The sequence below is a fragment of the Rhizoctonia solani genome, chromosome 6, assembly GCF_016906535.1.
Source record: "Rhizoctonia solani chromosome 6, complete sequence".
Classification (NCBI taxonomy): Eukaryota; Fungi; Basidiomycota; class Agaricomycetes; order Cantharellales; family Ceratobasidiaceae; genus Rhizoctonia; species Rhizoctonia solani.
In genome coordinates, this window is record NC_057375.1 from 1,588,349 (window position 1) to 1,614,421 (window position 26,073).

Below are 26,073 nucleotides of genomic sequence, written 5' to 3' on the forward strand. Positions count from 1 at the left end.
GTCCGCCCTCAGGATGAGCAAGGAAAAGATGACTAGGGATAAAGGAACCATCCCCAAATATTCAATCGGTGAAATGGTCTGGCTAGATGGAAAGAACGTGGAACTCAGGACCAACTCCAACAAACTGGATCCTAAGAGACTAGGCCCTTTTGAAGTTTTAGAGAAGATTTCCAGTCATGCATACCGCCTAAAGCTGCCGGAAACCTTGAAAATCCACGATGTGTTCTACGTGGGACTATTGTCCAAAGTCCATGAGTCCCCTAGCCAACCGTTTCCAGAACGACCCCCTCCAGAAACAATTGAGGGGGAAGAAGAGTATGAAGTGGAACAAATCATTGACTCAAAAAGGCAACGAGGAAAATGGTTCTATCTGATCAAGTGGAAAGGATACGGCCCAGAAGACAATTCTTGGGAACCAGAAGAACTCTTGGAGCACAGCCAGGAGGAAATTCAACGTTTCAACAAGTCACGACTGAAAAAGGCTCGTGACTCCGCCAAGAGCCTTTAAGGGGGGGGCAATGTCATAACCTCCTAACATATACCATTGGATTCGCACGTTTTTTCTAATATTTTTAGTATTTTTTACGGACTTGATATCTTTTGTTTTTCGATCACGTGATCTCGGCGCTTATTATGCCGAGATGCCGCGCCGAGATGCCGTGCCAAGGGCGCTTAGGAGAAAGCCACGCTTCTGCGCAGCCCGCAGCACGCTTCTCATTTGTCTTAGCTACTTCTTTCTCTCACGCGCACAGACCATGTAGATAGTGTGCTTTGTCTATATATACAGCAGGGAAATCGCTTGGAGACACCAAGTCGATTTTACCTCGTCTCTTACTCACTAGAGAAGGTAGTCAGCCAGCTAAGTAGCCGGCCCCCCAGTAGCAACAGAAGCACTCACCCCTTGATTAACTCATCACACCTCCCAGGCCTCAGGCCCCCTTGTCGACAGTAGATAGCAGTAGAGCGCCTTAAGCGCTATTAGTATAGCCTTTAGTAGTTAGATTACATAAGCAAGTGTAGTAGTACGGCCTCAAGCGCCCGCCCACTAGCGTGTACCCAACCTTACAGTTGGCGTACAACAGAAAGAAACTATGATATCTTTGATAAAGAGTTACTAGCAGTAGTAAGGGCTTTAAAGGAATGGCGTCACCTGCTGGAAGGAACAGTAATCCCTGTCAAAATATTGACAGACCATAAAAATCTGGAGTACTTCCAGACAAAAAGGGATCTGAACCAAAGGCAGTTAAGGTGGATGGGATTTTTGGCAGATTACAACTGTAGGATTGTGTATAGGCCGGGCGCACAGAATAGAAAAGCAGATATTCTCTCTCGCCGTGAAGACCACAAGTCTGCGGTTAAAGAGGGGGGTGAAACCCCTGTGCTCATAAGCCCAGAGCTTTTTATTGCAGCTATTCAAACAGATAGTGACCTTAATGATCTAATAAGGGACGCTCTGCATGATGATAAAGCTGTATACAAAATCCTTAAATCCTTGGAAGAGGACATACCTGTTAAAGGATGGAAACTTGATAATGGCTTACTCTACTATCATGACCGGATTTATGTCCCTAATGAGCCAGAAATCAGGAAAGCCATCTTAGAAAGCAGGCATGATAACCCTTCCACTGGGCACCCAGGACAGTTCAGAACCCTAGACCTCCTTTCAAGGGATTACTACTGGTCAGGGATGAAACAATCTGTAACAAAATATGTCCAAGCATGCGACTCATGCATACGCAGCAAACACTCCAACCGGGCTCCTGAAGGTCTCCTTCAAAACATAGATTTACCCAATAAGCCCTGGGAGGAAATAACGTATGACTTGATTGTAGGACTCCCCACCTCAGAAGGATATGATGCAATATTAACAGTAGTGGACCGATTATCCAAAATGGTCCATTTTATACCAACGCACTCTGATGCTACTGCTGTTGATGTTGCAAACCTCTTTGTATCCTTTGTGTGGAAGTTACATGGGTTACCCAGGAAAACCATTTCGGACCAAGGCCCCCAATTTAATGCAAAATTCCTGAGACAAGTCTACAAGCGGTTGGGGATAGAACCACATTTCTCCACTGCATACAGACCACAAGTTGATGGACAAAGTGAACGCTTAAACCAGTTTGTGGAAATTTACCTACGCCACTACATCAACTATAGACAAACAGACTGGGTTGCATCACTACCACTTGCGGAATTTGCATACAATAATGGGAAACACTCAGGCTCCAAACACTCTCCCTTCTACATGTGCTATGGTTATAATCCAGACTTCACAGTTGGAAACACCAAGGAAAGCCATGTCCCCCAAGCCGACGACCTAGCAGACTTCCTGAAAGAAATCCAAACTGAAGCAAAAGCTGCTTTAGAAATTGCTGCAAGACAAAATGCGCAATACTATGATTTAAACAGAAGGGAAGCAACCAAGCTGGAAGTTGGTGATAAAGTTTATTTGAGTAGTGCCAACATCAAAACTTCAAGGCCTTCCCATAAGCTAGAACATAAGCGATTGGGGCCCTACAAGGTCTTGGAGAAAATTGGCAGGAACTCTTATAAACTGGATCTCCCTAAATCCATGAAAGTCCATCCTGTCTTCAACATTGCCCTATTACACAAAAAACCAGTAGACAAGTATGACCGTGATCCAGTCCCACTCCCCCCAGTTGTCACAGCTGATGGAGAAGAGGAATATACTGTGGAAAGGATCCTAGACTCCAAGAAAGTGGGTTGACAAGTCAAATACTTGGTTAAATGGAAAGGGTATGGACCAGAGGATAACACATGGGAGCCCAAGGCCCACTTAGCCAATGCCCCTGAAAAATTGGCTAAGTTTCACCGTGAACATCCAGAGGCAGCTGGACCTTAACGGGGGGGAAGTGTCATGCCCTAGAGGCGTGACCACCTTAAAATCCACTAAGTTGAAGAAATAGTGAATATATGCGCTATTTTCATGAAGATTTATGGATATATGCATCCTTATGCTATTTAGGCGCTGAGCGCTTATTATGTAATCTCATCACATGACCTTTAGTCATGTGATCTTGTTTTCTTATCTCTGGTCATGTGACCTTATCTTTGTTATGATGTTTGTACATGTAATTACTCTTCCCCTTCTCTGTGAATATATAAGGAGGGTTCTGAGAGCCTTAAGCCTCAGAACTTGACCTCTTATCCCCATCCCACATCTACTACCCTAAGACATACAATTAAGAGTATTGCCTGAGAGCATACCAGTCCCTGTCAAAGGTTCCTTGCCCTGCTATCTTTATAGCATTAGTGCACTTTACTATATTGGTCTTGTCCAAACCCTTATCTGGCAATTGCCTTGAGCATTGCTGGATCCCACTAGCTGATAAGTCCTATATTAGGCAATAGCTTGTTGGGCTTTACCTTGTGGTAGTTGTTGGCTCTGACACCCCCAACCCCTTCTTGAGCTATAGCCACATGGGAAGCATGACGCTTCAGGACCAACTAAATCACGCAGTTGCTGCACTGATCTGTGCCTCAGGGGCCCTGGCTCAACTTATTGACTACCCAGAGTGGACTCACTACAGCCAGTTACTCAACCCCAACTATACGCCCCCAAAATCAAATTATATTTGTGACCGGATCATTCCTGCCAAGGCTCAACGCACCGTTCTCCATATGCAAGAGCACCTCCAAGGTGAGACAAACATTAGTTTGTTGTTCAATGGGTTGACCGCAGGGCACCAGCCAGTTTACACAATCCATGTCTGCACCCCTGATTGGCGTACTTTCTTATACCGTGCAGACATCTTCTATGGGTTGCATAACGCAAGCTACATCATTGATTTCTTGGACCAGGCAAGTTGCAATAATTTATTTTGATTTTCTTCTTTGCTGACTGCGCATTTATGCAGGTAATTAAAGAAATTGGGCCGCATTGGATTGCCTCCTGTCGTGACCCAACTGTAAGGTTGGTCACACGCTAGTGGGTGGGCGCTTGTGGCCGTACTACTACAGACACTGCTTATGTAACTACTTAACTAGGCTATACTACTACCGCTTAAGGCGGTCTACTGCTTCTATACTACTGCGAGGGGGCCTTAGGCCTGGGAGGTGTGGTGAGTAAGGTAAAGGGGTTACTACTGGTGACTAAGGGGGCCGGCTACTTAGCTGGCTGGATATCCTCCTCAATGAATTTGAGACGAGGTAAAATCGACTTGGTGTTCCCAAGTGATTTCCCTGCTGTATATATAGACAAAGCGCACTATCTACATGGTCTGTGCGCGTGAGAGAAAGAAGTAACTAAGACAAATGAGAAGCGTGCTGCGGGCTGCGCAGAAGCGTGGATTTCTCCTAAGCGCCCTTGGCACGGCATCTCGGCGCGGCATCTCGGCATAATAAGCGCCGAGATCACGTGATCGAAAAACATGAGATATCAAGTCCGTAAAAAATACTAAAATTAATAGAAAATTCGTCCAATTCTGATGGTATATGTAAGGAGGTTGTAACATTGCCCCCCCCTTAAAGGCTCTTGGCGGCGTCACGAGCCTTTCTGAGTCTAGCCTGGTTGAAGCGCTTGATCTCTTCCTGGCTGTGTTTCAGTAGTTCCTCGGGCTCCCAGGAGTTGTCTTCTGGACCGTAACCTCTCCATTTTATTAAATAAAACCATTTACCCCGTTGTCGTTTGGAGTCAATGATTTGCTCGACCTTGTATTCCTCTTCTCCCTCTATTGTTTCAGGGGGAGGTCGTTCCGGGAATGGCTGGTTTGGGGATTCGTGGACTCTGGAGAGTAGCCCAACGTAAAAGACATCATGGATCTTCAAGGTTTCTGGTAACTCCAAGCGGTAAGCGTGGCTGGAGACCTTCTCAATGATTTTGAAGGGGCCAAGTCGTCTAGGGTCCAACTTATTTGAATTGGTCCTGAGTTCTACGTTCTTCCCATCTAGCCAGACCTTTTCGCCTACTGAATACTCCGGTATTATTCCTTTTTCCCTGGCCATCTGTTCTTTGCTCATTCTGAGGGCTGATTTGGCTTCTTTCCATTCTTGGGCTAATGTGTCTGCCACCGCATCTGCTTCTGGGACGTTGGCTGGGATGTTGGAGGGATTCATTACTGGGTTCCGTCCATAGACAAGTTCAAAGGGCGTTTTCCCGGTTGCCGCGTGTTTGGCGTTGTTGTAAGCGTATTCAGCCAAAGGCAGCCAAGTGGCCCAGTCCGAATGATCAGCAGCTACGTAGGAGCGTAGGTAAAACTCGATAAACTGGTTCACTCTTTCTGTCTGTCCGTCTGATTCAGGGTGGTACGCAGAGGAAAACGCTGGTTTAACTCCAAGCCGTTGGTAGAGGGCCCTTAGGAATTTCCCGGTGAAGGTAGTTCCGCGGTCTGAGATTGTCTTGACCGGTAATCCATGAAGTTTCCATACATGGGTGATGAATAGGTCTGCAAGTCCTTTGGCGGTAACCTTCTTAGAAGTGGGGATGAAATGCCCAAACTTGGAAAATGAATCAATTACCACTAAGATAGCGTCGTGGCCTTGTGACTTAGGAAACCCGGTAATGAAATCGTAGGATATTGTGTGGAACGGGAAGGGAGGAACTTCTAGGGGCTTCAGGGCGATGACAGGGGCGTGAGCGCGGCGATTGGCTTGACAGGTGGGACAACATTCTACCCATTCCTTGGCGGATGACTTCATTCCTGGCCACCAGTAATTACGGCTCAGGAGTTCTAGGGTTCTTTGCTGTCCAGGGTGGCCTGCCAGGGGTGAATCGTGGAATTCTTTGAGTAGTCGTTCCTTTAGGGCTTCTGAGTCTGGGACAACTAGTTTACCACAATACCAGAGGAGGTCTTCTTCCCAGTCATAATCTCTGTACGCCTTACGAATGGAAGGAGGAGCGTCGTCCGCATCTTCTGTGAGGAATTGGATAATGGGCTCAAGGGATGGGTCTTCCCTAAGCTTGGTGCGGATCTCCGTGACAATTTCCAGTTCTTCTTCTGACGTGTTGGCAAAGACTTCTGCGGGGAGCATGACTTCCGGTTCTGAGGGGTTGTCAACATAGTCTGCCCGTCTGGACAATGCATCAGGTTTACCCGACTGTTTCCCTGGTCGGTAGTGGATCTCAAAGTTAAAGTCGCTCAAGAATATGCGCCATCGGGCATGCCTGCGATTGAAGGTTCTGGCATGCATCCAATATTCCAGATTTCAATGATCCGTGAACACCTGTATGGGTTTTTCCGTTGCTTCTAAGAAGATCCTCCATTCCTCCAGTGCCTTGATAATAGCCAATAGTTCCTTGTCGTGGGTATCATAGTTGGCTTCTGCACCAGAGAAGGATTTTGACATATACGCAATTGGGTGAAGACGGTTATCCTCTCCTCTTTGGCTCAATATAGCTCCCATGGCTACCCCTGACGCGTCTGTTTCTAGGTAGTAGGGTAGTTCTGGGTTGGAGTGAATAAGAACCGGAGATTTGGTGACAAGGGCCTTTAATTCCTGGAATGCGTCTTCCTCCTCTTCACCCCATGACCAGGGGGTTTCCTTTCTGGTGAGATTGTGTAGGGGACGCGCGACCGTGCTGAAGTTGGGAATAAAACGTCTGAGGTAGTTGACAAATCCTAAAAAAGCCTGGACCTGTTTGACTGTCCTGGGTTGAGGCCATGATGTGACCGCCTCAATCTTCTTTTGATCCATGGAAAAACCGGTGGGGGATATGACAATGCCAAGGTAATCAACCGTAGTGACGTGGAAGTGGCACTTGGAGAGCTTGCAGAACAGCTGATTTTTCATCAATCGGGAGAGGACTTCCCTTACGTGGTTAGGGTGGTCCTCCGGTTTCTCCAAGAAGATTAATATGTCATCCAAATAGATCACCACTGTGACGTCAATGAGGTCCCTGAACAGGTCGTTCATGAAATGTTGGAAGGCAGCTGGGGCGTTGGTGAGGCCAAAAGGCATTACCAGGTATTCAAATAGCCCGTATTTAGTTCTGAATGCCGTTTTCCATTCATCCCCTTCCTTGATCCTGACGTTGTTGTAACCCCAGCGTAGGTCTAACTTTGTGAACATTTTTGCGTGCCTAAGTTTGGCCATCAAGTCGTCCTGCCTAGGGAGTGGGTAGACGTTCTTGTGTGTGACGTCATTTAACTTCCTATAGTCAACTACCAGTCTTAGTGAGCCATCTGCCTTTTTTACAAACATGACTGGAGCGCCGGCGGATGAGGTACTGGGGCGAATCTTGCCCGTTGCTAGTTCTTCATCAATGTGTTGTTTCAACGCCTTAGACTCCGCATCTGTCATGCCGTATATGGGACCAGGGGTCAATTTGGCGTCTGGGACAAGGTCTATAGAGATGTCATACTCCCTATGTGGAGGGAGGACCTTAAATTCTTCTTTGCCAAAGACTCTAGCAAACTCATGGTACTGAGGGGGGAGATCTGCTAGAGGGTCTGAGTCCGCTTCTTCTTCGGAGGCAATTTGAACTTGTTCAGGGAAGGTGACTAATCCCTGTTGCCAATCAATCAAAGGAGCTTCTGCCGTTAACCATGTCATGCCTAGGATAGCCGGTGTGTTGCCTATGGGGCAAACAAGGAAAGGAATAATGTGGGGGTGGCCATTGGCCGAAACCGCAAGTTGAACCTGGTGCCAAATGCGACCAGTCTGGGATATGGTACCATCTAGCATTCTCACTACTCGTGGATTTTCGAGTAGGGTCTTTGGGATTTTAAGTTGTTCTACTAATGAGGGAGATATAAAGTTGGAGGTGGCGCCAGAGTCAATGAGGGTTTTGATAGGGTCCGTCGGGTAGTCACGCAGTTTCATATCTAGGAAGAGTAGTGGTTTCTTGTTCAAATCCATGGCAATATTTACAAATTCCGAGACAGATACATGCGTTTCTAATTTTGAGACCAAGGGCTTGACGGTAGCTCTTGGCCTTACTCTTTTTCTGACTCCACAACTTCCCCTATCTTGGCGGTCTCCTTGATCGTGGCCTTCCAGCCGTTGGGGCATTGTTTGATTCCATGCCCCTTCTGGCCGCACTTGACACAGAGGCCAGACGCGCGGCGGCAATCCCTTTCTTCCGGTGTGACATAATTGGGATCTTCTGAGAGGCGGACCCGTTGAGTAGTGGTAGTGGTGGAAGTGGCCACGGTGGCCGGGGACTTGGCAGGGAGCTTCTTAGGACGGTTTTCCTCGTTTTCCCGACGAGTGTTGTCAATTTTGACCGAGGCGGCGAATATGGCCTCTAGGTCGTCGTTGGGAATATTGTCCTTGGTGGACAAGAGTTCCTTCACTTTCCAGTGAAGACCGCGCGTGAACTGGGCAATGTACGCCTCAGTGTTCCAGTCAAGTTCTGCCATTAGGTTGCGGAATTCGGTGACGTACTCAGACGTGGTTGTGGTCTGAGTTAATGCGGCAATCTTCCTGGCAGCCGCCCTCTTTGCATCTGGATCGGCGAAGGCTTCCTTGAATTTGGCCGTTAAGGCCGGGATGGTAGTGGGGGGATTTCCCTTGCCCTTGATAATAGTCCCAATGATGGGGAGAGCCCAGTCGGCAGCTTTATCTGTCATGTGGTATAGAATCCACACAACCATTTGTTCCTCTTCATCGAATTGATCTCGATGAAGTGCGACCCATAGTAGCATACGGTCCAGCCACTGGGTTGCCTTTTGTCCCCTAGAGTCTCCCTTGTATGGATCTGGGAGCTCCATTTTGGGCCGCTTTACGCTGGACCCTGAGTTGAAGGGGGTGAGGGAACTTAGGCTCCGAGGCGTTCCGCAAGGCTCCTTTTTTGGGATTCTCCTGGGTTCTTCTTCCTCTTCTGAGTCATAACCCGTTCCTCTAGAGGGGCGGAACGGGGCCTTGAGTCCAGGCCTAACCGTGCCTGGAGTGTGGACTTCCCCTCCTGTGTGTGTAGGAGGGGTGATAGGCCCAGTCGATGGGCCAGGCTTGGTTTGGGGGGCTCCTTGATCTTTATCCCCAAGGAGGTCCGCTGTTTCCTTGCATATGGCCCTGAGCTTGGTGATTTGCTGGCTTTGGGCACGGACTTGGTCCTGCAGGGACCCGACTGTGGCTGTGAGGGTTGTGATAGCCTTGAGGAGAGCGGTAAGGGACGGTTCTGGTTCCATCCTGGGCAAGTCTCGCGGAGCGGGAGATGTGCTGCAAGAGGCCGGTTGGGAGTGGGATGGAATGGAACGTCGAGAGGAGCGAGAGGAAGGCCAAGAGTAGGGGTGTGGGGCTCCAGAGCGGGTGGAGGGAATGGTGGAAACGGTGTGGGGGTGATAGTGCCTATATCAGGACTTATGAGCGGTTTTTCTGTAGTATACTGGCGCTAAACCCTTGCGTCTAGTACCTAGCGTTGGACTGTCCCTACGACAAATCAGCAGACCTGGCGGTCGTGATATGGGCGGGTTTTCAGCAAGCGGGTATTTCAGCGGTCTAGGGTCGCTGACTACTGAGTTCCGGCAAAACTCGGGGTATGCGGGGGATTAGAGCCCGTCTGCCTTATAGCAATTTGGTACTACCAGGGACCGACGTCTGTTTGATTATTAAAGACGAAAGGCGAGTCCGATCTGGTTTTTTCCCTTGTGCTAGTACAGGGGGTCTTCTCCTTGTTGATCAAGCCTACACGAAGTCGATTTTACAATGTCGTGACCCAACTGTAAGGTTGGTCACACGCTAGTGGGTGGGCGCTTGTGGCCGTACTACTACAGACACTGCTTATGTAACTACTTAACTAGGCTATACTACTACCGCTTAAGGCGGTCTACTGCTTCTATACTACTGCGAGGGGGCCTTAGGCCTGGGAGGTGTGGTGAGTAAGGTAAAGGGGTTACTACTGGTGACTAAGGGGGCCGGCTACTTAGCTGGCTGGATATCCTCCTCAATGAATTTGAGACGAGGTAAAATCGACTTGGTGTTCCCAAGTGATTTCCCTGCTGTATATAGACAAAGCGCACTATCTACATGGTCTGTGCGCGTGAGAGAAAGAAGTAACTAAGACAAATGAGAAGCGTGCTGCGGGCTGCGCAGAAGCGTGGATTTCTCCTAAGCGCCCTTGGCACGGCATCTCGGCGCGGCATCTCGGCATAATAAGCGCCGAGATCACGTGATCGAAAAACATGAGATATCAAGTCCGTAAAAAATACTAAAATTAATAGAAAATTCGTCCGATTCTGATGGTATATGTAAGGAGGTTGTAACACCTCCATTGTATCGGACAATACTGCAACAACCAAGAAGGCGCAACAAGAAGCTTTGGGAAAGTACTTATGGATCCTCAACCTGGCCAACCCAATTCACAAGTTCAACTTGTGCATCCAGGACATCTGTCAAGACCCTATCTGGCAGGAGGTGAGTGTCTTGATGATCATTTTGTTCCATCATTCTTATTTTTTTCACTTTATAGTCACTCAAGCAACTACAAAAGTTGCTCACTCATTTTAAAATGTCAAACTATGCCACTGGTTGACTGAATAATGCTTGTAAGCTTGAAGGAGTTCTACAAAGTCTTCAAAGCATTGGGAATATGCAATTTGCAACAATATACTATGCTGCAACATCTGTACTTGACAACCTCCCTGCACTCTACAGGATATACTGAACTAAAGAGATTGACACTAAGGGGACACCACTACCTAGTGTACGTATATATTTATTCACAATCATTCTTACAGCTCAACCATATTTGACCTTTAGATTGTTGCTGAAGCACTTGATGAGACAACTGTCACGGCACTCAAGTTCCGACAAGATCTGAAGGAACTTGTCAATATCCTAGAGCCCTTTGCTTGTGCCCTACTATGCCTTGAATCAACCCGTAGTAGCCTATCAGACGTTTACTTCTTTTGGCTGGGAGCGCTTGCAGCATTGGATCATCACTTTAAGTCCCAAAACTGTCTTCTTCTGCCGCAGGATTGGGGCCGTCTCCGCTGCATTGCATTGAAGCGTTTCAACAAGGCAATCAATGATGCACCAACTGATGGGTATGTGACGGCGTTCTTCTTAGACCCACGTAAGCATCATATACGCAATATACATGTGTTATTATCCAGCTAATTTTTGTGGTAGGTTATCATGATGTTGCTATTTATGCTTCCTCAAACGCCTGCTCCTGTCAGGCCACTGTTCCGCCCCCGGTTGATTGTCCTCAAACCTCTAATCCACAGCAACTAAACAAGTGCATCCTCAATTGTGTTCAAAAGCAGTTATTTGCTATGCTAAAAGCGGAACTGGAGGCTGCCAAGGACATCCCCCATCACCCACTTCATGCGTATAGCCAAGACGCGCTAGTTGCAAAGGAACAACTGCATGAACAACTTGATTGCTATTACTGGGCTGATCAACGATTTCTTTCACAATATCTTACGCCCAATCAATCCGCTCTCCAATACTGGCGCTCACAAAAGCAGTTTGAACATATGTTTATACTTGCAGTACGTCTTGCTATGTACCCCAATCCATGTATTATCTGACATTTCTCTAGCATTTGGCAGAGAAGCTTTTTTCCATCTTACCAAACTCAATGTGCAATAAATGCGCTGGGTCTAGATTGACCTATCTTTATTCTAAACTGCAAACGCGCCTGGATGCAAACAGCATGATTGAACAGATTCAGTTCATGCAATGGGAGTCTCTGGTGGGTTTTCCTGTTCTCTTTTTTTCCTTACACTAACATACACATCCTACAGGTGAATGGTTTGTTTTCAAAGAGACAGGAGAAGAAGCTTCCTGTCCTTTTTTGATTTTCTGATCTTCCTAGCAACTTCCAGCCCAATTGTCAGGCTGACAAAGATGCTAGCAAAATTGCACCCGCACTCAAGGACAAGTGTGGAGATGAATGGCTTGATTGCAGCGGAGCTGCGGCCCCCATTGCTGATACCAGCAATAACAAAGAAGACACAAAATTTGAGGATATTATTGATCTGACTTTGCAAGAGCTACTTGCCCTTTTTTCTAGCTACAACTCATCAATGCACGCCGCTGATTCTGAGTCTCACTTGCCGCACAGTACAAAAAGCTTGGAAGGTGTTAGCAAGGAATCCAAAGGCCCGCAGCGTGCAATTTGGAGGGCAAGAGATATAAATTGGGACTAAACTATGTATTTACATGTATTATTTTTATAAACAGATTGTATGCGCCTTAGATTACGCAAGCCAGGCTCTCCCCAGTTACTGACTTGGTTAGTATTATTACATAAACACTAGCACTAACTGTGGCGCCGTCAGTAACATTAGTAAGCAAACCTAGCCGCACCCTAACTAACGCATGTACCCAATCACTTTAATAATTAAAGGGCGTAGCTATGCCCCAATGCAAGACTCCATGACCGCATTATGATTATATTTTGTGTTATATGACGCTTAGAACGGATGCGGAATTTCAATGGGAGCAATGTATTGCACGTGACATCTCGGATATTCTGCAGATGATTGAGGCAAGGACTTGGCTATCAAATTGGTCAAGGGAAGAATTTGAATCAGGTGCTCAGTCCAAATAATGTTGCAAAAAAGAGTAGCATAGACATTGGGACAGCTGGGTACTTGAATGACCCTGGTTTTATTTACCCAGCTTGACACCCACACCTATGGGTACCCTATCATTGGCAATTTACGCATGGACAATGAGCTTGCAATTCTCCTTGCTGGATTATCTCTCAGGTCTCCATTGAACTCAAGTCAGCACATGGTGGATAAATGGAACCTCCCCAAGGGTCAGTCCCTCGATGTTCGCTCACCTGCAGACCAGAAGGCCATGGCTAGGCTATCCAACAGGATGCAAGGATTGTATGTTGGGTTAGTGTATAGGTAAGCAAATACTGGCCATCACACCACAGGTCAGATTTATGAGAACACATAATGCCAGAGACAAAACGCTTGATTACTCTGAAAAATACATTGGAGCTGGTGAGTCCAAAATACTCAATAAGTATAAACAAGACCCTGTCCTAGACGTCTGTAAGGACGTTGAGGAGGAGGGCGCTTGCGGCCGGATGTATCTAAGTAGAGGACCGCGTAAGGCGGCGGCAAGCTATCCTACGGCAACAACCAGCTATACTACAATGTCCAAGGCCGTAAGGGCGATGACCAGCTATGTAACTACAGCAAGAAAGCCGCTTAAGGCGGTGTGGACTAAGTAACTAAGTGGATTACTGGGCTTAAGGCCCTCGTACAGCAATGGGGATGCGACAAGAGGTAATCGACCTGGGTGTTACCATGGTCGGTTGGCCTCCTTATATATTCTACAAGCTAGCTAATTACAAATACATATTATCCAATACTGTATCAAATAAGAACCCTGCTCCGCAGTTGGCCTTACTCATACATACGTGTCACTGACGTGTTATGATGATGTCATAGGTGGAGGTGGCTACGTGTGCTTAGTAAGTGTGGAGGGGGACGTGGCTTGGCGCTTAGCGTATGAGATAAGCGCCGATGTCACGTGATTGAAAAAGTCGTCCGTTTGCCTTCGTTTAAATTCGAGAAATTGGGAATAATTTCCCTGGTATCGAGTGTGTCTACGACACTGCCCCCCCTCTAAGGGCCTTGGCAGCGCCGAGGGCCTTCTTCCTCATGTCCTCCTTGTATTTTTTCAAAATTTTCCCGGCGTTTTTCAGGTTCTCCCGGGGTTCCCACGTATTTTCTTCCGAGCCGTATCCTTTCCATTTGACTCGGAAAAACCATTTCCCTTCCCTTTCTTCCGCGTCCGTGATTCCTTCTACCTCGTATTCTTCTTCTCCATCTATGGTGACTGGTGGAGGGCAAGTTTCGAAGTTACGCTTCTTGTCTCTCTTGACCTTGGACAGTAGTCCTACATAGAAGACATCGTGGATTCTCATTGTTGGCGGGAGTTCCAGACGGTATGCTTGATCGGAGATTTTCTCAGTTACCTTGAAGGGTCCCAGCCGTTGTTCGGTTAGCTTGGGACTCAGGGTTTTCAGCTTTACGTTTTTGGCGTCTAGCCAGGCTTCTTCCCCTATCTCAAACTTGAGTGGTTCTCCTGTTTCCCCGGCTATCATGCGTGTCTTTGACTGCCGGAGCGCGGCTTCTATTTCCCGCCACTGTGCTTCCATCTGGGTTGCCAGGTCATCTGCCTCAGGGACGTCTGTTGGTACGTTGCTTGGGGTCAAGGAGGGTTCCCATCCGTACAGTGCCTTGAACGGGGTTTTGCCTGTTGAACTGTGTACTGCGTTGTTGTAGGCAAACTCCGCCATTGGTAACCACTTGACCCAGTCCTTCTGGTTTGTACCCGAGTAAGCTCTTAAGAAGTGTTCAACCGTGGGATTTACGCGTTCTGTCTGGCCATTGCTTTGAGGGTGGTAGGCCAAGGAGAAGTGGGGGTCTATTCCCAGGCATTGGTATAAAGCCTTCAGGAACTTATTATTAAAAACCCGTCCGCGGTCTGACACTGTCTTCTCAGGCATGCCGTAGCGTTTCCAAATGTGGCGTAGGAATAGGTCTGCTAGCTCCGGGGCCTTGAGCTTTTTGGAGCATTCTATCAAGATAACGTATTTGGTAAAGCTATCCACAATGACCAGTATGGAATTGTTGCTTCCATCCTTGGGTAGGTCTACTATCATGTCGTATGATACGTGTTGCCAAGGGCAAGATGGAAGTTCTAGAGGCTGAGGAGGGATGGACGCGTATTTGGGTTTCCGAATCCGTTGGCAGATTTCACACAAGTCAACGTGCCAATATGTGTCAGCACGGATGCCGGGCCAGTAGTAAGTTCTTGATACCAATTCTAAGGTCCTTTGTCTGCCTGGATGGCCTGCCAACGGGCTATCGTGAAAGATCTTGAGCAAGTCCGTCCTTAGGGTTCCTACATCCGGTACTACAATTCGTCCCTGGTAAAACAATAGACCAGCCTCCATTTTGTAATCCTTGAATGCGCGCTTAATGGAGGGTGGTGCCTTGGACTCGCTTTGTAGGAACTGCAAGATTTCTTCCAAGGACTCGTCCTGGTCTAGGGAGGCCTTGATCTGGCGTTGTAGCTCTTTTTTGGGAGTCACTAGGGCGACATTTGCAAATACAGGGTCCGGGAGCATGGTTTGATTTGCAGGTGGGACGTCAGCGTGGTCTGATTGGCGTGAAAGGGCGTCGGGTTTCCCTGATTGTTTCCCAGGTTGGTACACGATTTGGAAGTTATAACCGGCGAGTAGTAGGTGCCAACGTGCGTGACAACGGTTGAAGGTGCGGGATTCTTTCCAGTACTCTAGGTTACGATGATTGGTAAACACGGTGATGGGGTGAAGGGTTCCTTCCAAGAAAATGCGCCAGTACTCAAAGGAGCGGATGATTGCTAGAAGCTCCTTATTGTGTGTATTGTAATTCTGCTCAGCGCCCTTGAATGATTCCGATAGAAAGCCTAGTGGATGAAGACGGCCATCTTCCTGACGTTGACTTAGTATGGAGCCCAGGGCTGCGCCGGAGGCATCCGTTTCTAGGAAGTAAGGTTTGGACGGGTCGGCGTGACAAAGGACTGGTGCGTTCGTGATGGCGTCCTTCAGTCCCTGGAAGGCTTCCTGCTCTTTGGTTTCCCATTTCCAGACTGTATCCTTCTTGACCAGATTGTGCAATGGTCTGGCCATGTGACTAAAGTTGGCAACAAATCAACGTAGGAAGTTGGCAAAACCAAGGAAGGATTGTACTTCCTTAACCTTGGTGGGCGTGGGCCATTCTTGAACTGCCTTGATCTTGAGCTTATCTAGGCTGAACCCTTTGTCTGAGACAATTATACCGAGATACTCCACCGATGTGACGTGGAATGTGCACTTTGACGCTTTGCAGAATAGTTGGTTATCCATTAGCCTTTTCAGAACCTCATGGACATGCTCTGTGTGAGATGCGTCATCCTTAGAGTAGATTAGGATGTCATCGAGGTAAATGATGACGCATACGTCCAGTAAATCCTTGAATAGTTCATTCATAAAGTGCTGGAAGGCGGCAGGAGCGTTTGTCAGGCCAAAGGTCATAACCAGGGACTCATACAAGCCATACTTGGTACGGAAGGCAGTTTTCCATTCGTCGCCTTCCTTAACACGGACGTTGTTATAACCCCATCTTAGGTCTAGTTTAGTGAAGACCTTGGCGCCACGGAGCTGGGCCATGAGGTCATCTGGGCGAGGTAATGGGTAAACGTTCTTCTTGGTCCGGTTATTCAGACGGCGGTAGTCGACAACCAAGCGGCGGGAACCATCTTTTTTGGGTACAAACATTACGGGGGAGCTAATAGAAGACTTGCTGGGACGGATTTTGCCTGCCTTGAGTTTGTCCCTGAGCCAATCTTTCAGTGTGGCGGACTCAGCATCAGTCATGCTATACAGCGGAGAGTTCAAGGGGCCTTCTTTGGTTAGCTCAATCCCAATGTCGTAATGCCGGTGCGGGGGAAGCTTGTTGAATTCCTCCTCTCCAAATACCTTGGCGTATTGATGGTATCTGGAAGGGACTCCTTCAAGGGGTGTTGATTGGCTTCTTCTTCCTCCGCAATGGATACCTGTTCCGGTGGCGTATGAGGGAATGACAGTGTGCGGGAATTCCAGTCAATCTCTGGATTGTGGGCATCCAACCATTTCAACCCTAAGATGGCGGCGTGAGACCCTGTGTTACAAATGAGGAAGGTCTCAGTCATACGTTTGCCATCAAAGGAGAAGGTTAGGTTAGCCTTTTTCCAGATTTTACCAGCCTGGGGGCTCGACCCATCGAGCATAGTGACGGTACAGGGTAGGGGAGATCTATGAGTGGGAGGCGGAGTAATTCCGCGGTGCGCGGGTGCATGAAAGAGGAGGTGGCGCCTGAATCAATCAGGACTTCTAGTTGTTCCGCTTTTCTTTCTGGTGTGATTGGAATTGTGAAGAGGGGTGAGATTCTATTTGAGCTTCTAGATATATTACAAATTTCAACACAACCAGAGTCCTTGGGGTCCTTGCCCGCGGCAGCAGGTACCCTTACTCTTTTCCCGATTGGTACTTGGAGTCTTTGCCAATCTTGGCGGTTTCCTTGGCTTTCCCTTTTTCCTCAACAGGGGTTGCCTTCCAGCCCGTGCGGCATTCCGCAAACTTGTGACCCATTTTGCCGCACTTGATGCAGGCGCCTGCGGCGCGGCGGCGATTGCGTTCTTCTTCCGACACAAAGTTGGGGTCGTCGGAGAGTTTTTTTGAACCGGTTGTGGCATGGCCGGTACTCGTTCCCCTTGCGGGGTTTTTGCTAGACTTACTATCCTTCGGCGGATGGCTAGCACGCTCTTCTTGGAGAGCGTTATCAATGACAAGTGCTGCGTTTTGCAGCTCGAGGAGTGTTCAGGGGCGATGTTCTTGGGTAGCAATTTGGCGGCTGACCTCCCAGTGGAGGCCGCGGGCAAACTGGCCTCAAAGGGCCGCGTTGTTCCAGTCCAGTTCCATTGCCAGGGTTCTGAACTTTGTGATATAATCCGCGCATGTGCCGGACTGGGTAAGCGTGGTAATCTTCCGCTTGGCGGCCCTTGTGGCGTCAGGGTCACCAAATGCTGCCAAAAACTCCATTTTGAATCCCTCAACCGTTTGGATGATTGCCCGGTGTGATCCAAGTTGGTCCAGGTGTGGGTGTGCCCATGCTCCCGCGGAATCCTTCATATTCATTAGAAGGAAGGATAGGACTTCTTGGTCCGTGGGAAACATGCGCGAATTTAGCCGGGTCCAGGCCAACATCCTTGTGAGCCACTGTTTGGCTTCACTTCTGATCTTGCCTGTATAGGCATCTGGGTGGTCTACTTTGACCGGGGCAGGATATGCGGCGACTGGAGCCGGTGGAGGAGGGGCAGGTGCTCCAATGGGGGATTGGAGACGCGGAGATGGAGGGGGAGACGGGACTTGCGGGGGTGCGGCTCTTCTTGGGGTAGGCTGGGCGAGGCCTGGGATTTCCCTAGTTGGTTCTGACCAGAAGGGTCCCCTACTAACCAATCCAATAGGCTTGGTTTTTGGTATGGGGCGTGGCGTTTCTTCCACTGCCTTGGGTTGGTTCCCTTCTGGGGTACGGGGGCCTTGGAGCTGGAGGGACTTGAGACCATCCTTGACAACATCGACGGTTTGTGAGATATTTTCGACGTTTGTCCGGGTCTCGATCCCTGCTTCCTTGATCTCAGCAATTTCTTGCTTGAGGCGCTCAACTTGGCCAAGTAGGCCAAGGAGGAGTCGGGTGACTTGTTCGAGGGAGACTTCACCATATTTGACAGAGGAGGTTGGCGGAAGCTGGGGTTCCAGGTGTCCCAAATCAAAAGGGGATTGGGCTTGAGAGGCCGTCCGGGAACGGGTTGCCATGGTAGATTGGGGGTATGAGCGGCCAGCGTGGGAAGAGGCCCGCGAAGAGGAGCGTGTGGGAGTCCGGGAGAGAATGGTGGGAGATGGGGAAGACTAGTAGGTGCCTTTGTCAGGACTTATGAGCGCTTTATTGCGTAGTACGCTAAGAGCCTGCGTCAAACAACCTAGCGTTGAACAGTAAGTGTAACTAATCACTGCCGTGGACGGGCGTGATGTAGTACCTAGTCTCTGCAAGCGGGTGTATCTGCTGTCTGGCTCCGCTGGCAAAGGGTGCGGCGACCGTGTGGTATGCGGGGGATAGGAATATCCTGCCTTATAGCAATTTCCTACTACGTGGGGGTGGGGGAGTTTTGATTATTATCTCCCGCAAGGTGGCCCCAATCACGTGATTTCGGTCATGCTAGTACAGGTATTCTTCTCCGGGGTTGAGTCTCAGTGGTGGGTGTACAGAACGGTTTGCAACCAACGTAAGGTCGATTACCTAGTGTCCTAGACGTCTGTAAGGACGTTGAGGAGGAGGGCGCTTGCGGCCGGATGTATCTAAGTAGAGGACCGCGTAAGGCGGCGGCAAGCTATCCTACGGCAACGACCAGCTATACTACAATGTCCAAGGCCGTAAGGGCGATGACCAGCTATGTAACTACAGCAAGAAAGCCGCTTAAGGCGGTGTGGACTAAGTAACTAAGTGGATTACTGGGCTTAAGGCCCTCGTACAGCAATGGGGATGCGACAAGAGGTAATCGACCTGGGTGTTACCATGGTCGGTTGGCCTCCTTATATATTCTACAAGCTAGCTAATTACAAATACATATTATCCAATACTGTATCAAATAATGTTACAATCCCCTGACATATACCATTGAACTCGCATAATTTTTCTCTTATTTTTAGTATTTTTTCCGAACCTTGTATCTTATGTTTTTCGATCACGTGACCTCGGCGCTTATTATGCCGAGATGCCGCGCCAAGATGCCGTGCCAAGGGCGCTTGGGAGAAATCCACGCTTCTGCGCAGTCCGCAGCACGCTTCTCTTTTCACACGGACTCTTCTTTTCTCACGAGCACAGACCATGTAGATAGTGTGCTCCTGCCTATATATACAGCAGGAAAATTGCTTGGAGTCCCCAAGTCGATTTTACCTCGTCTCTTACTCACTAGAGAAGGTAGTCAGCCAGCTAAGTAGCCGGCCCCCAGTAGAATCAGAAGCACTCACCCCTTGATTAACTCATCACACCTCCCAGGCCTCAGGCCCCCTCGTTGACAGTAGATAGTAGTAGAGCGCCTTAAGCGCTGTTAGTATAGCCTTTAGTAGTTAGATTACATAAGCCAGCGTAGTAGTACGGCCTCAAGCGCCCGCCCACTAGCGTGTACCCAACCTTACAGTTGGCGTACAACATTGTAAAATCGACTTTCTGTAGGCTTTGATCAACAAGGAGAAGGTCCCCTGTACTAGCACAAGGGAAATCACGTGATCGGGGCCACCTTGCGGGATATAATAATCAAAAATCCCCCACCCCCACGTAGTACCGAATTGCTATAAGGCAGACGGATCCTAATCCCCCGCATACCACGTGTTTCGCCGGAACACAGTAGTTAGCGACCTTAGTCAGCTGAAACACCCGCTTGTAGAAAACCCGCTCATATCACGATCGCCAGATCTGTTGATTTGTTGTAGGGACTATCCAACGCTAGGTGCTTGACGCAAAGGTTTAGCGCCCACATACTACAAAAAAACCGCCCATAAGTCCTGATATAGGCACCACTCCCCCCACACCGTTTCCAATATTCCATCCACACGCTCTGGCGTCCCTCACCCATACTCCCGTCCCTCCAGCCGCTCCTCACGTCGTTCCATTCCAACCCACTCCCAACCGCCCTCTCGCAGCCCATCTCCCACTCCGAGAGACCTGTCAAGAATGGAACCGGAGCCGACCACTGCCGCTCTCCTCGAGGCTATCACAGCCCTCACTGCCACCGTCGGGTCCTTGCAGGCCCAAATCATATCCCAGGGCCAACAGCTCATTGAGCTTAAAGCCATATGCAAGGAAACCGCCGACCTCCTTGGGGATAAAGATCAAGGAGCCCCACAAGCCCAGCCTGGCCCATCGACTGGGCCTGTCACCCCTCCTACCCACTCAGGGGGGGAGACCCACACTCCAGGCACGGTTAGGCCTGGGCTCAAGGCCCCATTCAGGCCATCAAGAGGAACGGGATTCGACTCCGAGGAAGACGAGGAACCAAGACGCCCCAAAAAGGAGCCTCAAGGAACGCCTAGAAGGCACCTCGGGTCCCTTACCCCCTTTGATGCAGGGTCCAGCGTAAAGAGACCCAAGATGGATCTCCCTGAACCATACAAGGGAGACACGAGGGGCCGCAAAGCCACTCAATGGCTGGATCGAATGATGCTATGGGTAGCTCTCCATTGCGATCAATTTGACAAAGAAGAGCAGATGGTCGTGTGGATTTTATACCACATGACAGACAAGGCCGCCGACTGGGCCCTTCCCATCATCGGGAGCATCATCAAGGGCGAGGGTAACCCCCCTACCACCATCCAGGCCCTCACAGCCAAATTTAAGGAGGCCTTCGCCGACCCCAATGCCAAACGGGCAGCCGCCAGGAAAATTGCGGTCCTCTCCCAAACTACCACAACCTCCGAGTATGTCACGGAGTTCCGCAACCTCATGGCGGAATTAGACTGGAACGAGGAGGCCTATATCGCACAGTTCACGCGAGGCCTCCACTGGAAAGTCAAGGAACTGCTATCAACCAAAGATAGTGTTCCCGATGAACTCGAGGCAATTTTTGCGGCCTCTATCAAAATTGACAACATCCGCCGCAAAAATGAGGAGAACCGCCCCAAAAAGGCACCAGCCAAATCCCCGACCACGGTAACCACCTCCACTACCACCACTCAACGGGTCCGCCTATCTGAGGATCCCAATTACGTCACCCCGGAGGAAAGGGACCGCTGCCGCGCGTCTGGCCTATGTGTCAAGTGCGGACAAAAGGGGCATGGCATCAAACAATGCCCCAACGGTTGGAAGGCGACCATCAAGGAGGTTGCCAAGGTAGCAGAAGAGGAAGGGTCGGGAAAAGACTAAGGCCAAGGACTACCGTCAAGCCCCTGGCCCCAAAATTAGATGTGCATGTATCAGATTGCGAATTTGTATCTTTGGCTCTGGACTCAAATAAAAAGCCCCTATTATTTATCAATCTTGAACTGCACGACTTCCCAACGGAACACCTCAGAACCCTTATTGACTCAGGAGCCACATTGAACTTCATCTCCCCCTCGATTGTGGAAAAATATAAAATCCCAAAAACCCAACTCGAAAACCCACGAGTTGTGAGAATGTTAGATGGTACCATTTCCCAGACTGGTTGCATTTGGCACCAGGTCCATCTCACGGTTTCGGCCAATGGCCATCCCCACTCCATTCCTTTTCTTGTCTGTCCCATTGGGAACACACCTGCCATACTAGGCATGACATGGCTCACTCAGGAGTCACCATTGATTGATTGGTCCCAAGGCACAGTCACCTTCCCAGAACAAGTTCAGATTGCATCCAAAGAAGAGGCCGACCCAAATCCATTAGCCAACCTCCCGGATCAGTACCATGAATTTGCTAAAGTCTTTGGCGAAGAAGAATTTAAGGTCCTCCCCCCACATAGGGAGTATGATATAGCTATAGACCTTGTTCCGGATGCCAAACTATCCCCAGGCCCCCTATATGGCATGACTGATGCGGAGTCCAAGGCGCTCAAGCAACACATTGACAAAGAACTAGCAACGGGCAAGATCCGCCCCAGCACTTCTTCTACCGGCGCCCCAGTCATGTTTGTAAAGAAGGCAGATGGATCCCTCAGGCTGGTTGTGGACTACTGAAAACTCAATGACGTCACTCACAAGAACGTGTACCCACTCCCAAGGCAGGATGATCTGATGGCAAAGTTGAGACATGCCAAAATATTCACAAAACTTGACCTCCGATGGGGCTACAACAACGTCAGAATCAAAGAAGGGGATGAATGGAAGACGGCGTTCAGGACTAAATACGGGCTGTTTGAATATCTAGTAATGCCTTTTGGTCTTACCAATGCCCCCGCCGCCTTCCAACATTTCATGAACAACTTGTTCAGGGATCTCATTGATGTAACCGTGGTCATCTACTTGGACGACATCCTGATCTTCTCAGAAAATCCAGAAGAACACCCTAGTCATGTCAGGGAAGTCTTGTCAAGACTCATGAAGAATCAGCTATTCTGTAAACTGTCAAAATGCCATTTCCACGTCACCACAGTGGATTACCTGGGAATCGTCATCTCCCCTTCTGGATTCTCCATGGATCAAAAGAAGATTGAGGCAGTCACGTCATGGCCCACTCCCAGAACGGTGAAACAGGTTCAGGCCTTCTTAGGTTTTGTTAACTACCTCCGCCGGTTTATCCCCAACTTCAGTTTGGTCGCACGCCCCCTTCACAACCTCACAAAAAAGGAAACCCCATGGTCCTGGGGGACCCAAGAAGAGGAGGCCTTCCAAGAACTGAAATCCCTGGTCACAAAGTCCCCGGTCCTGATTCATTCTAACCCGGAGCTCCCGTACTTCCTAGAAACAGACGCATCCGGGGTAGCTATGGGGGCAATTCTTAGTCAGCAAGGTTCAGATAACAGATTGCACCCAATTGCCTATATGTCAAAATCGTTCTCAGGGGCAGAGGCTAATTATGACACTCACAACAAGGAGCTCCTGGCAATCATCAAGGCATTGGAAGAATGGCGCATATTCCTGGAGGCAACGGACAAACCTATTCAGGTCTTCACGGATCACAGGAACCTGGAATACTGGATGCAGGCCCGGACTTTCAACCGAAGACATGCACGATGGCAAATTTTCTTGAGCGATTTTAATTTTGAAATCCACTATCGCCCAGGAAAACAGTCAGGAAAGCCAGATGCTTTATCCAGGCGATCAGATTATGTGGACACACCTTCAGAACCGGAAGTCATGCTACCAGCAGAAGTCTTTGCCAATACTTTGGAAGAGGAGCTGGAAATAGTCACAGAAGTACGCTCCAAATTAAGGGAAGACCCCTCCCTTGAGCCAATCATCCAGTTCTTGACAGAAGATGCGGATAATGCACCCCCTTCAATCCGAAAAGCCTATCGAGATTATGACTGGGAAGAAGACCTCCTTTGGTACCGCGGAAAATTGGTAGTCCCACACTCAGAGCCTCTCAAGGAATGATTGCTTAAGGAATTTCACGACTCCCCGCTAGCAGGGCACCCAGGGCAACAAAGGACTTTGGAACTCCTTAGCCGGAACTACTGGTGGCCAGGCATGAAGTCATCAGCGAAAGAATGGGTCGAATGTTGCCCCATCTGCCAAGCCAATCGTCGCGCTCATGCCCCTGTGATCTCCCTGAAACCCCTAGAAGTCCCCCCTTTCCCATTTCATACAATCTCCTATGACTTCATCACTGGTTTCCCCAAATCACAAGGACACGATGCAATCCTGGTAGTTATAGACTCATTCTCCAAGTTTGGTCATTTCATTCCCACATCAAAGAAGACCACCGCCAAGGGATTAGCAGATCTATTTGTCGCTCACGTTTGGAAACTCCACGGACTACCAGTCAGGACCATATCAGATCGAGGTACCACATTCACAGGCAAATTCTTGAGGGCCCTTTACCAACGATTAGGGATCAACCCATCCTTCTCATCGGCTTACCACCCAGAGTCAGACGGACAGACAGAAAGAGTAAACCAGTTTATAGAATTCTACCTCCGATCCTACGTCTCTGCGGACCACTCAGATTGGGCCACGTGGCTACCTCTAGCGGAATACGCATACAACAACGCAAAGCATGCCGCAACAGGAAAGTCCCCCTTTGAGTTGGTTTATGGGAGAAGTCCAGTAATGAACCCATCCAACGTGCCAGCTAACGTACCAGAGGCAGACGAAGTAGCAGACACCCTGGCCAGGGAATGGAAGGAAGCCGAAGCGGCCTTAAGGATGAGCAAGGAAAGGATGGCTAGAGAGAAAGGAACAACTCCCAAATACTCAATTGGCGAAAAAGTCTGGTTGGATGGAAAAAACATAGAGCTCAGAACCAACTCCAACAAACTAGATCCAAAACGCCTAGGTCCTTTTGAAGTAACAGAGAAGGTTTCTAGCCACGCCTACCGCCTGAAACTACCAGAATCTTTAAAAATCCACAACGTATTCTACGTGGGATTACTATCCAAAACCCATGAATCCCCGAGTCAACCGTTTCCTGAACAACCACCCCCTGAAACAATAGAGGGAGAAGAGGAGTACGAGGTGGAACAAATCATCGACTGTCGTAGACACAATTGATACCAGGGAATTTATTCCCATTTTCTCGAATTTAAACAAAGACAAATGGAGAACACTTTCGATCACGTGACCTCGGCGCTTATATCATACGCTAAGCGCCGAGCCACGTCCCCTTCCGCGCTTATCTCAGCATACGTAGCCACCTCCACCTGATGACATCACTATGACACGTCAGTGACACGTATGCATGAGTAAGGCCAACTGCAGAGCGGGGTTCTTATTGGATTACATATTTGATATAATGCATTTGTAATTAGTCACCCTGTAGAATATATAAGGAGGCCAACCGACCATGGTAACACCCAGGTCGATTACCTCTTGTCGCATCTCCATCTGTACGAGGCCTTACAGCCAGATTACTAAGTAGCACTACAACGCCTTAAGCGTCAACACCACTGTACATACGTAGCTTGCCATTGCCCCTACGGCCTTGGCCATCGTAGTTTAGTAGTTAGACGTCGTAGGGTAGACCTCACCGCCTTAAGCGGTACTTACTGTACTTCCACACGGCCACAAGCGCCCGCACCCTCGACGTCCTTACAGACGTCTAGGACATTGACTCTAAAAGGCAACGCGGAAAATGGTTCTACCTGATCAAATGGAAAGGGTACGGACCAGAGGACAATTCATGGGAACCTGAAGAACTGCTGGAACACAGCCAGGAAGAGATCAAGCGCTTCAACCAAGCTAGACTCAGAAAGGCTCGTGACGCCGCCAAGAGCCTTTAAGGGGGGGGCAATGTTACAATCCCCTGACATATACCATTGAACTCGCATAATTTTTCTCTTATTTTTAGTATTTTTTCCGAACCTTGTATCTTATGTTTTTCGATCACGTGACCTCGGCGCTTATTATGCCGAGATGCCGCGCCAAGATGCCGTGCCAAGGGCGCTTGGGAGAAATCCACGCTTCTGCGCAGTCCGCAGCACGCTTCTCTTTTCACACGGACTCTTCTTTTCTCACGAGCACAGACCATGTAGATAGTGTGCTCCTGCCTATATATACAGCAGGAAAATTGCTTGGAGTCCCCAAGTCGATTTTACCTCGTCTCTTACTCACTAGAGAAGGTAGTCAGCCAGCTAAGTAGCCGGCCCCCAGTAGAATCAGAAGCACTCACCCCTTGATTAACTCATCACACCTCCCAGGCCTCAGGCCCCCTCGTTGACAGTAGATAGTAGTAGAGCGCCTTAAGCGCTGTTAGTATAGCCTTTAGTAGTTAGATTACATAAGCCAGCGTAGTAGTACGGCCTCAAGCGCCCGCCCACTAGCGTGTACCCAACCTTACAGTTGGCGTACGACAAATAAGAACCCCGCTCTGCAGTCGGCCTTACTCATACATACGTGTCACTGACGTGTTATGATGATGTCATAGGTGGAGGTGGCTACGTGTGCTTAGTAAGTGTGGAGGGGGACGTGGCTCGGCGCTTAGCGTATGAGATAAGCGCCGATGTCAC

At 48.9% G+C, this 26,073-nt stretch overlaps 11 protein-coding genes across 11 annotated transcripts; 6 read left to right on the plus strand and 5 right to left on the minus strand.

Annotated features, from left to right (window-relative positions):
* Positions 1 to 13: 13 nt before the first annotated feature.
* On the plus strand, positions 14 to 508 carry RhiXN_05930 (Retrotransposable element Tf2 protein; the record flags this gene model as incomplete). Its single annotated transcript, XM_043325746.1, has 1 exon — positions 14 to 508. One exon carries the CDS (start codon positions 14 to 16, stop codon positions 506 to 508), a length of 495 nt encoding a protein of 164 aa, XP_043181178.1.
* Positions 509 to 1,252: 744 nt separating this feature from the next.
* On the plus strand, positions 1,253 to 2,866 carry RhiXN_05931 (Transposon Tf2-7 polyprotein; the record flags this gene model as incomplete). Its single annotated transcript, XM_043325747.1, has 2 exons — positions 1,253 to 2,722; positions 2,774 to 2,866. 2 exons carry the CDS (start codon positions 1,253 to 1,255, stop codon positions 2,864 to 2,866), a joined length of 1,563 nt encoding a protein of 520 aa, XP_043181179.1.
* Positions 2,867 to 4,488: 1,622 nt separating this feature from the next.
* Positions 4,489 to 7,821, minus strand: RhiXN_05932 (Retrotransposable element Tf2 protein; the record flags this gene model as incomplete). Its single annotated transcript, XM_043325748.1, has 2 exons — positions 4,489 to 6,127; positions 6,185 to 7,821. 2 exons carry the CDS (start codon positions 7,819 to 7,821, stop codon positions 4,489 to 4,491), a joined length of 3,276 nt encoding a protein of 1,091 aa, XP_043181180.1.
* A 77-nt stretch (positions 7,822 to 7,898) lies between these two features.
* RhiXN_05933 (Retrotransposon-derived protein PEG10) lies at positions 7,899 to 9,092 on the minus strand (the record flags this gene model as incomplete). The annotated part of the gene is made up of 1 exon (XM_043325749.1): positions 7,899 to 9,092. One exon carries the CDS (start codon positions 9,090 to 9,092, stop codon positions 7,899 to 7,901), a length of 1,194 nt encoding a protein of 397 aa, XP_043181181.1.
* Positions 9,093 to 10,442: 1,350 nt separating this feature from the next.
* RhiXN_05934 (uncharacterized protein) lies at positions 10,443 to 12,059 on the plus strand (the record flags this gene model as incomplete). The annotated part of the gene is made up of 7 exons (XM_043325750.1): positions 10,443 to 10,448; positions 10,589 to 10,606; positions 10,663 to 10,978; positions 11,035 to 11,399; positions 11,450 to 11,602; positions 11,655 to 11,665; positions 11,726 to 12,059. 7 exons carry the CDS (start codon positions 10,443 to 10,445, stop codon positions 12,057 to 12,059), a joined length of 1,203 nt encoding a protein of 400 aa, XP_043181182.1.
* A 1,421-nt stretch (positions 12,060 to 13,480) lies between these two features.
* On the minus strand, positions 13,481 to 15,553 carry RhiXN_05935 (Retrotransposable element Tf2 protein; the record flags this gene model as incomplete). The annotated part of the gene is made up of 1 exon (XM_043325751.1): positions 13,481 to 15,553. One exon carries the CDS (start codon positions 15,551 to 15,553, stop codon positions 13,481 to 13,483), a length of 2,073 nt encoding a protein of 690 aa, XP_043181183.1.
* Positions 15,554 to 15,574: 21 nt separating this feature from the next.
* On the minus strand, positions 15,575 to 16,671 carry RhiXN_05936 (Retrotransposable element Tf2 protein; the record flags this gene model as incomplete). Its single annotated transcript, XM_043325752.1, has 2 exons — positions 15,575 to 16,381; positions 16,459 to 16,671. The coding sequence occupies 2 exons, from the start codon at positions 16,669 to 16,671 to the stop codon at positions 15,575 to 15,577; spliced, it is 1,020 nt and encodes a 339-aa protein (XP_043181184.1).
* A 238-nt stretch (positions 16,672 to 16,909) lies between these two features.
* RhiXN_05937 (uncharacterized protein) lies at positions 16,910 to 18,256 on the minus strand (the record flags this gene model as incomplete). Its single annotated transcript, XM_043325753.1, has 3 exons — positions 16,910 to 17,235; positions 17,300 to 17,441; positions 17,498 to 18,256. The coding sequence occupies 3 exons, from the start codon at positions 18,254 to 18,256 to the stop codon at positions 16,910 to 16,912; spliced, it is 1,227 nt and encodes a 408-aa protein (XP_043181185.1).
* A 1,915-nt stretch (positions 18,257 to 20,171) lies between these two features.
* On the plus strand, positions 20,172 to 22,144 carry RhiXN_05938 (Retrotransposable element Tf2 protein; the record flags this gene model as incomplete). Its single annotated transcript, XM_043325754.1, has 2 exons — positions 20,172 to 21,326; positions 21,380 to 22,144. 2 exons carry the CDS (start codon positions 20,172 to 20,174, stop codon positions 22,142 to 22,144), a joined length of 1,920 nt encoding a protein of 639 aa, XP_043181186.1.
* A 57-nt stretch (positions 22,145 to 22,201) lies between these two features.
* RhiXN_05939 (Retrotransposable element Tf2 protein) lies at positions 22,202 to 23,503 on the plus strand (the record flags this gene model as incomplete). The annotated part of the gene is made up of 1 exon (XM_043325755.1): positions 22,202 to 23,503. One exon carries the CDS (start codon positions 22,202 to 22,204, stop codon positions 23,501 to 23,503), a length of 1,302 nt encoding a protein of 433 aa, XP_043181187.1.
* Positions 23,504 to 23,596: 93 nt separating this feature from the next.
* RhiXN_05940 (Retrotransposable element Tf2 protein) lies at positions 23,597 to 25,347 on the plus strand (the record flags this gene model as incomplete). The annotated part of the gene is made up of 2 exons (XM_043325756.1): positions 23,597 to 24,583; positions 25,171 to 25,347. The coding sequence occupies 2 exons, from the start codon at positions 23,597 to 23,599 to the stop codon at positions 25,345 to 25,347; spliced, it is 1,164 nt and encodes a 387-aa protein (XP_043181188.1).
* Between the last annotated feature and the right edge of the window lie 726 nt (positions 25,348 to 26,073).